Here is a 12,560-nt window from a genome sequence, read left to right on the forward strand (position 1 = left end):
ACTCATTCTTACCCCTTAGCCTCCAGTGGGTTAGCAACTAAGAAAATAAAATGTACTAAAAATATAAAGTTTGCAAAACTAAATAATACTTAATTTATATACATAATAGTGTGTGTGTGTGTGTGTGCTAAGTCACAGCTGACTTATGGCAACCCTGTAAAGTTTTCAAAGAAAGAGATGTTCAGAGGTGGTTTGCCATTGCCTGCCTCCGTGTGGGCTGAGAGAGTTCTGAGAGAACTGTGATTTGCCTAAGATCACCCAGCAAGCTTCATGTAGAGGAGCAGGAAATCGAACCCGGTTCTCCAGATTAAGAGTCTGCCGCTCTTAACCATTACACCACGCTGGCTCTCATACATTCTGCTAAAACGCTACAGGAAGTATACATTGCTTCTGGGAGATTATTATTCCTAAACACAGACACATATTTCAGATCAGTGGCACAGTCAGCAAGATCACCACTTTTTATGTCTTTATGAGTCACATAAATTGTGCAACCTGCACCTTTTAAAGTCTCTGAAAATCATGAAAACTGATTTAGGACAAAGCGATTTAGGACTTTATAGTCTAAAACCAACACTTTAAATTTTGCCTTCAAAAGCAACAGGCAGCTAACACAGACTCTGGAGCGTACACTCTCAGAAACATTGGGTTACATCCAGACTGAGTCTTCCTCTCTCGAAAGGCACTTCCATCAGTGGAGCACAATTTTCCTTCCTCCCCCTCCCCACTGCAAACCACTGATCTCCCCAAAATGCTGCTTCTGGGGTCCAGGGAATCCTCAAGAAGAAGCATGAGAGGCAAATCAGGAGTCTGCAGCAGGAAGGGAGAACTGGTGGAAATTACCCCTCTCTTTCATCTGGATCCAATCCATAGTACTTATCAAAAACACTTACCACCGATTTTCTAGGTCCTTTTTCTTTCTCTAGAGGGGAAAGAAAGAAAAATGTGAAAATCCATAAGCAACCTTCACAAATGTAACGTTAGAAAACACACAAGTCTATAGTTTTATTGTACTATTGAGAAAATAAGATCTTAGCTGTATTTTATGTATTACAGACTTTTAAAAAACCAACAAGCCCCTGAAGGGATTTGGGGGTCATATTTCCCACAAACTTGAATGTAGATAAAATGGAAGCAATTGCCTGTGATATCCCTGAGGAAATGTATAAGTACTTTACAGTTAAGGCTGTAACTCGTATATAAACACATAGAATAGGATTGCCAGGTCCCTCTTCGCCACTGGCAGGAGGTTTTTGGGGCGGAGCCTGAGGAGGGGGGGTTTGGGGAGGGACTTCAATGCCATAGAGTCCAATTGCCAAAGCGGCCATTTCCTCCAGGTGAACTGATCTCTATCGTCTGGAGATCAGCTGTAATAGCAGGAGAACTCCAGCTAGTACCTGGAGGTTGGCAACCCTACCAATGGGCCCCTAAGGAAGGCCATGGTTCTGGTTGCTACAAACCACAGGATAGGAGAGGGCTGTAACCAGCTCCCAATAAAAAACTTTTGGCAGCTCTCTTTATACCGCCAAGCACTTGGTTACCTGTGTGAACCGAGAAAGAAAGCTGGGTCAGACATCTGTTGATTTCAGCCTTCTTGAACAGACAAATTTAGATTTGTTCCACATAAGCACTACGTGGTTTGCATTTTCTGTTGTGAAAGGGTTGTTTGTTGCATAGCAAGTATTTAGTGCCATTTTCCAGATGATGCACAAGATCATTATTATTTTTAATTGATGAAACAGAGAAGATTGAATCTGTCCTAAGGCGGTCACAGGATATGAGAAGCAAAGCAGTGTTATTGAATGCTTAAGTATAGGTGAAAATCAAGCCACAGAAGGAAGTTACAAAATCGCTCAAAGCATTGCAATAAAAGGGAAAGCCATTTATAGACTGGGAGTATGTAAGAAAAGTCACTCTTCGCTATTGGGAGGTTTTGTTCAGTGATATGAAATAAAAATGCAGTCATATCTAGAATAAAAGTACTGCCAATCTCTGCCAGAACAGTGGAGAGATGCATAAACCAAATGGCAGAAAGTAAAATCACAGACCCTTGCATTAAAAGAGACATGGCACTTGACGAGAGCCTGGCTAGGGAAAGTGGTTGCCTGCTCGTTAATTGTTGCAAGATCTTACAATTCCACTGAAATCTAAGAGGAACGTTGCCGCCTGAAACCTCTGCATGGCACAACAACAACAAAAAGGGACAAGATACAGCAAGCACTTTTGTAAATGATCTTAAAGAACAAAGAGTTGACATAAGAAAAATACATTTTGTGTCACAACAGACAGAGCTCCAGCACGGAGAAGAAAACAAGAGGGGATTTGTAACATTTATTGAAAATCAAATCAGCTGGCCGACAGCCAAATTCCACAGCATCATCCATCAGGAAAAAAACACCAATGTGCTAAGATTTCTAAACCAGGGATTAATAATGTGAGGAATACAGTGGTGCAAACTGTGAATTTCCTTGCCACTCGATCTGCCTTGACTTACAGAAATGTTCAAGTTCTGTGAGAAGTAGGGTTACCAAGTCCCTCTTTGCCATCAGCAGGAGGGTTTTGGGGAGGGGGAGGGACTTCAATGCCATAGAGTCCAATTGCCAAAGCGGCCATTTTTCTCCAGGTGAACTGATCTCTATCGGCTGGAAATCAGTTGAATTAGCAGGAGATCTCCTGCTACTACCTGGCAGTTGGCAACCCTAGTGAGAAGAGATAGGTGGTTCTTGTGGTTAAGTCATGGTAAGGTTTTGGTGCACTTTGTAAACTGACCTGTTGCGATCAAAGCCTTTTTGTTGACAAAAGGACACAAGTACTCTGAGAATAGTTTGAGGGGGTATTTATTTATTTACCAAGCTGGCGAGCCAGCGTGGTGTAGTGGTTAAGCGCGGTGGTTTGGAGCAGTGGACTCGAGCAAACTGGGTTTGATTACCCGCTCTTCCACATGAGTGGCAGACTCTAATCTGGTGAACCACATTAGTTTCCCCACTCCTACACATGAAGCCAGCTGGGCGACCTTGGGATAGTCACAGCTCCCTTAGAGCTCTCTCAGCCCCACCTACCTCACAGGGTGTCTGTTGTGGGGAAGGGAAGGTGATTGTAAGCTAGTTTGATTCTTCCTTAAGCGGTAGAAAAGTCAGCATTTAAAACCAACTGTTCTTCATCTAACCTAAGAGAGTGGTTTTCAAAATGCCTCTTACAGGTGGGTTGTGGCCTTGTACTCCCTCTCCTAAAAGGAAGTATACAAGTTGCTAAGAGGGTCATGGGCTCCCCTGCCCCATCCTGAACCAGACAGGGCCTGGCACATCCCCAGTATTACCCTGAAAATTCCCAGCGATCCACAGCAAATATTTTTAACATGCACTGAACTGTCACAATTTTATCTCGAATCAAAGAATGGCTTTAGAAATTTACCAAATTCTCTCTGCTTTCAGTTGTTCTCCACTTCTCTCTCCCATCCTGCATTCCATATTTTGAAGTCTGTTAAGAGTCAGATCACTGGAATATCTGTCTCAGTGCTGTCTACCCTCATTGGCAGTGGCTCTGCAGTGTTTCAGGCAGAGAATGGTCTTTCTCAAACACTTGCTACCTGAGAGTTTATCATTGGCGATATCGAGGACTGGACCTGGGACCTTCTACATACAAAGCCTGAAGAGGAGAAGGATATGATAACCTGAGAAGGGATATGATAACCATCTTCAAGTACTTGAAGGGCTGTCATATAGAGGATGGTGCCGAGTTGTTTTCTGTTGCCCCAGAAGGTCGGACCAGAACCAATGGGTTGAAATTAAATCAAAAGAGTTTCCATCTAGATATTAGGAAGGTTCCTCAGTGGAACAGGCTTCCTCGGAAGGTGGTAAGTGCTCCCCTGGAGGTTTTTAAGCAGAGGCTAGATGGCCATCTGTCAGCAATGCTGATTCTATGACCGTAGGCAGTTCATGAGAGGGAGGGCAACTTGGCCATCTTCTTGGCATGGAGTAAGGGTCACTGGGGGTATGTGGGGGAGGTGGTTGTGAATTTCCTGCATTGTGCAGGGGGTTGGACTAGATGACCCTGGTGGTCCCTTCCAACTATGATTCTATGATTCTACTCTACTCTTGAGACACAGTTCCTTTAGAATGGCTGTTTGGACATACAGTAAACAGCCTGAAAGAGTACTTTGTTCATTTTAAAGTAAACACTTCCAGTACCTTATGGGCAACAGTCATCACCAGCAACATTTAACTTCAGTATCAAAAAGCACTAAATCAAGCCCTTCAGAAGCAAGGGGCATAAGAAGGCAAGCCAAGGAGGAAGCAAATGTTTAAGATTAGCAATTGGACTGCATATTAATTGGCTGGTACCAGCTTTCTGATGTTAGCAATAATAACTTCAAGGCAACAGAGCCAACCCCAACCTCCCCCAGGGCTGATTTTGAAAACATGGAAGACAAAGCAAAAATATAAAGACAGACAAAGCAAACAAGGTGATGCTGGGGTACTAAACCTGGGTCCAGCTATGTCTACCCAACACTACTCAAAGAGTGAAGGATCCAGGGGGATCCTGAAAGAGGGAAGTGAAACCAGTAGTCCTTCCCTGAGGGAAATAGCTCCTAGGAAAGGGGGGGATTCCTATAAAGTGTTAAAGAAGCAAAATTGGAACCTGTGTGTTATGTTCCTGCCTCCACAGACTTTAGCCATTTTGTGTCAAATAAGCTGGTGCCTGTTTATCTAAGATGTGGCAGCCAAGTGATCTCTCTCAATAGTTATAAAGACCTCTCCATAGAACAAAACAGCTACATTTCTGTGACAAAGTATCTATTGTACATAGTTATATGAAGTTTCTCTCATTCCTGTTGCCTTTTCACCTGCCCAGTTTAAACCTGAAACCTTCCTGACAGTCTGACATGACTATTTCCCAACGAAAGTGAAATAAAACAGTTTATGTGTTGTGAATTCACATCAGCCTTTTGTGTGCCATGTTCAGTTCCTCGGCTTCCTAGGCTGGGTCAGAATATATCTATTTACATTTTAAACATCTGGGGGAGACAGACAGAGAAAGGAAAAGAAAAAGGAGCCACTTGGCTACCAGTAAGTGAAAATGGAACTGGGGACCTGTCATAGGGGACAAAGTTGAGTTGCGGAGCATCTGCTCAGCATGCAGAAGTTCCCAGTTTCAATCCCTGGCATCTCCAGTTAAAAGGGATGAGGTACTAGCTGATGTGAAAGACCTTTACCTAAAACCCTGGAGAGCCGCTGCCAGTCTAAGCAGACAATATTGACAGTGGTGGACCAATGCTTTGATTCAGTCAGTATAAGGCAACTTCATGTATCATGTGCGCACATAAATACAAGCAGCAAAACTCACCAAATGGCAAAAAAGGTCACAAATGTCTAAATATGAAGCCCTGTTGGAATTTGACACCCAGGTGAATGGTGTTCCTGGCTCCTCCCTCTGTCCCTGGGGTTTAGAAGGGTGTAACTCTATTGAGATTGCATTGTCAGTCCAGTGGAAGTTCACAGTGGGATTCAAATTAAACTAATTTTAAGAACATAAGAAAAGCCATGCTGGATCAGACTAAGGCCCATCAAGTCCAGCAGTCTGTTCACACAGTGGCCAGCCAGGTGCCTCCAGGAAGTCCACAAACAAGACGACTGTAGCAGCACCATCCTGCCTGTGTTCCAAAGCACCTAATATAATAGGCATGCTGGAGGGAATAGGTATGCAACATGACTAGTATTGATTTTGACTAGTAGCCATGAATAGCCCTCTCCTCCATGAACATGTCCACTCCCTTCTTAAAGCCTTCCAAGTTGGCAGCCATCACCACATCCTGGGGCAGGGAGTTCCACAATTTAACTATGCGTTGTGTGAAGAAATACTTCCTTTTATCAGTTTTGAATCTCTCACCCTCCAGCTTCAGCAGTTGACCCCACTTTCTAGTATTATTTTAATTGGACCTGGGTCTGTGCATTTGTAAGTGTGTGTTCCAAAGCAGTTTCTTCACTCCCTCCACCACTCCCAAGTCCTTCTAAAACTTTGTGATTGCCAGCTGAGCTTTGCCCATTATTTGTAGTATGCAAAACTAGGTTTATATATAATCTCAGATTAAAGTTTGCATGACAGTGGTACAGCCGTCAGCACTTCTTGAGTAACTATGTACCCTGTGGCACTATCTTTAAGATAAAATCTAAGTACAGGATGCATTTGTACTTTAGAATTCTAATTTGTGAACTAAGCATATCTGCAGTAGGCAGAGAAAAATAAACCCTCTTTTCCTGTTTATTCTAGAAGCATTGTGGTCCATAGTCCACAAAGCACAGAACAACTGGCAGTACTATTTCGCTACCCTGTCGATTTAATACAGTAGTGCCAAACACTGAACAAAAATAAATACAGTTAGGGAGAGTCATGTCCTACTCAATTTCTTCAGTCCTTGGGTGGGGAAAACATTTGCCATGCAGCTCCTGTTTTGTTCAGCTCGTGAGAAGGCAGCTGTGCGCATCCTCCACTATGGGCGAAAGCGCATGGTCACTTTAGCCTCCTTTATTCCCTGTTTCAGCCAGGATTCAGCCAGGATCGAACACATGCGTTTTCGCCGAACGTGCATTCGATCCTGGCTGAAACAGGGAATAAAGGAGGCTAAAGTGACCATGCGTTTTCGCCCTATACTATGGCCCTTTGCATTTATGATGAGCGCCGCTTGTTTGTAATAGTTTAATTAATTAGATACTGGGAGCTGTTTGAACAATTTTAAAGTTATATTTATGGTTTTTTTTTAATATGTTCAGTTGATGTTAGCTGGCCTTCGACAGGGATTGAGGGCGAGGTATAAATTGAAATATTAAATAAATAAATAAAAGCTTTTAGCGTGCTTTCACAACTGCTTGAAGGACTGGAATCTTCCTCTTTCCCCTCCCCTGACTCTGAAGAGACTGCCTCTAATGACAACTCCCAAACATCCTAAAACAAAAACCATGGTGAGACACATCAAGACCAACAATAAGAAATTATTTAAGTACATTAGGAGTAGGAAACCAACTAGGGAAGCATTGGACCACTGGATGATAATGGGAGTAAAGGAACAATAAGGGAGGATAAAGCGATTGCTGACAAACTAGATGAATTCTTCTCATCTGTCTTCACTGTTGAAGATATAGGGCAGATTCCTTCTCCTGAACAGAGGTTTTGGGGAGGGGAGAATGAGGAACTGGGGCAAATAGTGGTAACAAGGCAGGATGTCCTAGAATGTCTAGACAAATTGCAAGCTAAGAAGTCACAGGGACCAGACGGTATTCATCCTAGAGTTCTTCAAGAACTCAAATGGGAAATTGCTGAACTTCTAACAATGATATGTAACATGCCCCTTAGATCACCCTCTGTACCAGAGGACTGGAGAATGGCCAACGTAACACCCATTTATTTAAAAAGGTTCCGGGGGGGGGCAGGAAATTACAGGCCAGTTAGCTTAATGTCTGTTCCAGGTAAATTGATGGAAAGCATTATTAAAGATAGAATTGTCAAGCATATAGAAGGGCAAGGTCTGCTGGGCAAAACCCAACATGGCTTCTATAAAGGTAGGTCCTGTCTCACTAACCGTTTAGAGTTTTTTTTTTTTGTTTTTTTTGAAAGTGTCAATAAGCATGTGGACTGGACTGGGCCTGTGGACATGGTGTATTTGGATTTCCAAAAGGCTTTTGACAAAGACCCCCACCAATGACTGCTAAGCAAACTTCATAGTCACGGGATAAGAGGACAAGTCCACTTATGGATTGAGAGCTGGCTGAAAAATAGGAAGCAGAGAGTAGGAATCAATGGTCAGTTCTCAAAATGGCGGGATGTGAGCAGTGGGATCTCAGGGATCTGTGTTGGGACCGGTGCTTTTCAACCTGTTCATCAATGACCTGGAGCTGGGGGCAAACAGTGAGGTGGCCAAGTTTGCAGATGACACCAAATTATTTAGGGTGGTTAAAACTAAAAACGGATTGTGAAGAGCTCCAAAAGGATCTCTTCGAACTGGAGGAATAGGCATTAAAATGGCAAATGAGATTCAATGTGAGCAAGTGTAAAGTGATGCATATTGGGGCAAAAAATCCCAACTTTAAACATACACTGACGGGATCTGTGCAGGCAGCGACACACCAAGAAAGAGATCTTGGGGTGGTAGTGGATAGCTCGATTAAGTGTGAGGCTGCTGTGAAAAAGGCAAATTCCATGCTGGCCAAAATTAGACAAGGAATAGAGAATAAAACTGCTGCTATCATACAGCCCTGGTACAAATCTATGGTAAGACCATACTTGGAATACTGTGTGAACAGACTGCTGGACTCGATGGAGCTTGCTCTGATCCAGCATGGCTTTTGTTATGTTCAAACAACATTACCTGAATGTGTAATTAGAGTTCCAAACTCTTTGTGCACAAAAAGCAATATTAAAGACATCCATTACCAATTGCCTGTTCTTATCTTCACCACAGAGTACTCACATCTGAGTTTACCTTTTAGGCAAATAGCCTCCTCTTGCACTGGCAAATGGAAATATCAATATCTGAGGAGGCAGTATGGATCAGCTGTGAACCTGTTGTACTGGAACAGGGAATTCAAAACTGATTTAAGCAGTTCTTGCAATGGGCCTGGTCATCTGAAGTCAATGAGAAGGCATTAGCCAAAACCCAGGCCTTTATCATCTTTGCACTTTGATGGGATGAGTGCTACAAGGAAAGCATATATGTAGGGAGGCTAAGAGACAGCCGTTAAATAAATAAGTGCTTGGAATACTTTGAACGCCAAACAGTCTTTGAACTGGAGACAAGAGCATCCTCAAACTGGTCTGATCGCCCTCCCCATTGGAAGAAGAATTACTGTATATTAATGTACAATTACTACATGATCAAAACAGTTCAGACGTAGTAAGGTAGAGATTAACTCATCTGCACCACAGTCAGTCTGCATTGACACTAGCTAGGTAGAACTTTAGGTTTAGCTAAAGTCTACATTTCCAGTTCAGGTTACTAATTCTTAAGCTACCGACTTTAATTGGATTAGCAGTGATCAGTAGGTGACACCAAACTCTATGCTAAAAACCTACATTGACCTGTGAAAAACCATTGTACCCAGCACTGTATTCACTGGTACTCACTTGTTTTGTCCCCAAAGCTAAGAACCAATTCAAGAAGAAGAGTTGGTTTTTATATGCCGACTTTCTCTACCACTTAAGGAAGACTCAAACCGGCTTACAATCACCTTCCCCTCCCCACAACAGATACCCTGTGAGGTAGGTGGGGCTGAGAGAATGTGACTTGCCCAAGGTCACCCAGCTGGCTTCATGTGTAGGAGTGGGGAAACAAATCCAGTTCACCAGATTAGCCTCCGCTGCTCATGTGGAGGAGTGGGGAATCAAACCCGGTTCTCCAGATCAGACTCCACCGCTCCAAACCACTGCTCTTAACCACTACGCCACGTATATCCAAAATCCAAGATATTTTTGTTTACTTCACAGGAAAAGGAGGTGATTTAGGGAGCAACCATTTGGAAACTGGTTTTCATTGTAGGGAGATGCTTGGCTTAGAACTACCTAATATTTTGTAGAACCTCCTATTGTCTTATGCTTGGTTCCACCCTTTCCCCTCCAATGGTAGCCATTTCATTATGGCACCTACTTCCTGTTGTTGAAATTCCAAAAGTGTTCACAGGCTCAGCAATATTGGGGACCCTTGCTGTATGCCATGGAAAACTTTACTTGCTGATTTCTACTTAACATGTTTCTGTATAAAAGGGACAGAATCAGGACAAGCTTATTTTTCTGGCCATCTGGCAATTCTGTGTCTACCACATAATTTCAAAGTAACAATCGTTCTCATATTACAGGTAGGGTGGCCACCTGTAAGTTGGGAAATTCCTGGAGATTTGGGTGTGGAGCCTGGGGAAGGTGGTGGTTTGGAGAGGGGAGGGACTTTATCAGGGTATAAGGCCATAGAGTCCACCCTCCAAAAGCAACCATTTTCTCCAGGAGAACTGATCTGTCATCTGGAGATCAATTATAATTCTGAGAGATCTCCGAGCTCCACCTGGAGGTTGGCAACCCTAGTACCAGCATGCCATCTTTCAACATTCAGCTCAAACATGATTTGACTCCACCACAGTTGGGTGAATCCAACCAACCTCCAAGCAGTCTCCCTTGGGCTTAAGAGTTTTTTTCGTCGCACGAAAGAGCCTCTTAAGTTGTAGCAAGGCTTTGAACTTGAGCCAAAAAGAAACGTATGGTGTAAATACTTTAATACATATATTAACTTTGCCCAGTGGAATGGTTAGATAGGCGTAGGATCCGCCCCAGTCTTTGTTAACTATAGAACAATCCTGGAAGTTTTTACTAGAACTGGGACTTAATGTGCTTTGAATTGTAACTCAATATATGTTTACTATTCATGCCATCGTATTCCCTATTACTATGTATGGGTGTGAAAGCTGGACAGTGAAGAAAGCTGATAGGAAGAAAATAGATTCCTTTGAAATGTGGTGTTGGAGGAGAGTGTTACGGATACCGTGGACTGCCAAAAAAACAAATCAGTGGGTTATAGATCAAATCAAGCCTGAACTGACCCTAGAAACTAAAATGACTAAACTGAGGCTATCGTATTTTGGTCACGTCATGAGACAACAAGAGTCACTGGAAAAGTCAGTCATGCTAGGAAAAGTTGAGGGCAGCAGGAAAAGAGGAAGACCCAATAAGAGATGGATTGACTCAATAAAGGAATCCACAGCCTTCAATTTGCAAGATCTGAGCAAGGCTGTCAAAGATAGGAAATTTTGGAGGACTTTCATTCATAGGGTCTCCATGAGTCGGAAGCGACTTGACGGCACTTAACACACACACACATATGTTTACTACACTCTCCCTCGCAAAAAAGACTACATTTCTGAGTGATTTTTATTGGGTACACACGAACACATGAAGCTGCCTTATACAGAATCAGACCCTTGGTCCATCAAAGTCAGTATTGTCTACTCAAACCAGCAGTGGCTCTCCAGGGTCTCAGGCAGAGGTCTTTCACATCACCTACTTGCCTGATCCCTTTAACTGGCGATGCCGGGGATTGAACCTGGGAATTTCTGCATGCCAAGCAGAGGCTCTACCACTGAGCCACAGCCCCTCCCCCAAATTTTTAAAATTTAAAACGTATTTAATTTATAATATACCCCACCTTTCTCCCCAATGAGGACCTCAAGGGGCTTACATTGTTCCCCTCTGCTCCATTTTATCTTCACAGCAACCCTGTGAAGTAGTTTAGGCTAAGTTTACCAAGCAAGCTTCTGTGGCAGTGGAGATTCGAACCTGGGGCTCCCAGATCCTACACGCAACGCTAAACATTCTCCTTTTTGCTAGAACTTTTATTTTGAAGGAGTTTATTCATAGACTACAGAAGGACAGCTTTAAAAGTTTTTAATTGCACTTCCCCAAACCCACATATACATGCTTAGAAGTCTCACTGGAGTCAAGAGGTTTTTCCTATTCAAGTGAAGGGCTACAATCTTTTCCTGCGTTATTAACAGCTATATGACAGGCAGAAATTCAAGAGGAACAACTTGCCTCAGCCTAGGACTGGGGCAGGCTTCACTCCTTTAATTTAGGTATGCAGCTGCCAGAGGAACAGGAGCTGTGGCATAAAAGAAGGTGGCAACCTTACACCCACCAGGTAAAGTTATCAAAGCAAGATAATTATCTGAAGGACATTATGGATACTGGCTAAATGATGACATTTCAGTCCCACTTTCATCTGAGAGTGGGTTATTATTTTTTCTGCCAAACCAGGCTGTTTTGCATTTGCAATTTTACAGGGTTTTTTCTTTAAAACCAAAAAGATTTAAAAAAATGAGAGGCAAAAGAAAAACGTTCTGGTTGGTTGTTTTGTTTTGCTTTGACCACAGTTTGCAACCCAAGTGAACTTCTACACACTTGGCCTGACCTAAATCTATGGATGCAGCACTCTGACACACCTCCTTTTCTGCTCTTAATTACATAGGTTGCCTCATTAATGAGACTGAAACTGAAGCACATGCATCCAAATGAAACTAAAAAGCGGACATCCACGGTCACCTCACAAAAGGCACTGCAACCCTCTGCATACTTATTTGTAAACAAAGCGCTGTTGGTTTCAGTGTGGTTGGTGAGCCTTTGCCATGACCTCCGCTTGCCTTCTAAGAGCATCCTTCAGCACATCTCTCTCCTAATTAGCCAAAACAGGTGTTCATCTGTGGAAGCTGGACACATCAGAACCAGTTCAGTGTGCTCCAGCATAGCTAACAAGAGCCAGCGTTAAGTGCTGGGAGAGCTGGGTTTAAACTAGAAGACTTGGTTTACATACTCTGCTTTTTCTCTACCTGTGTGTGTGTGTGTGTATTAAGTGCCATCAAGTCGCTTCCAACTCATGGGGACCCTATGAATCAATGTCCTCAAAAATGTCCTATCTTTGACAGCCTTGCTCAGATCTTGCAAATTGAGGGCTCTGGCTTCCTTGAGTCCATCCATCTCTTGTTGGGTCTTCCTCTTTTCCTGCTGCCCTCAACTTTTCCTAGCATGACTGTATT

General features: G+C 43.0%; 1 protein-coding gene across 1 annotated transcript in view; it reads right to left on the bottom strand.

Annotated features, from left to right (window-relative positions):
* LOC130488464 (solute carrier family 15 member 1-like) overlaps positions 1-12,560 on the bottom strand; it is a 60,936-nt gene that overhangs the window by 28,464 nt on the left and 19,912 nt on the right. Inside the window, exon 3 of the mRNA XM_056862138.1 lies at positions 894-922. Within this exon, the coding sequence (XP_056718116.1) occupies positions 894-922 (29 nt within the window). The remainder of the gene's footprint in view (positions 1-893; positions 923-12,560) is intronic.

The sequence above is a fragment of the Euleptes europaea genome, chromosome 16 (genome assembly GCF_029931775.1).
Source record: "Euleptes europaea isolate rEulEur1 chromosome 16, rEulEur1.hap1, whole genome shotgun sequence".
In the NCBI taxonomy this organism is placed as follows: Eukaryota; Metazoa; Chordata; class Lepidosauria; order Squamata; family Sphaerodactylidae; genus Euleptes; species Euleptes europaea.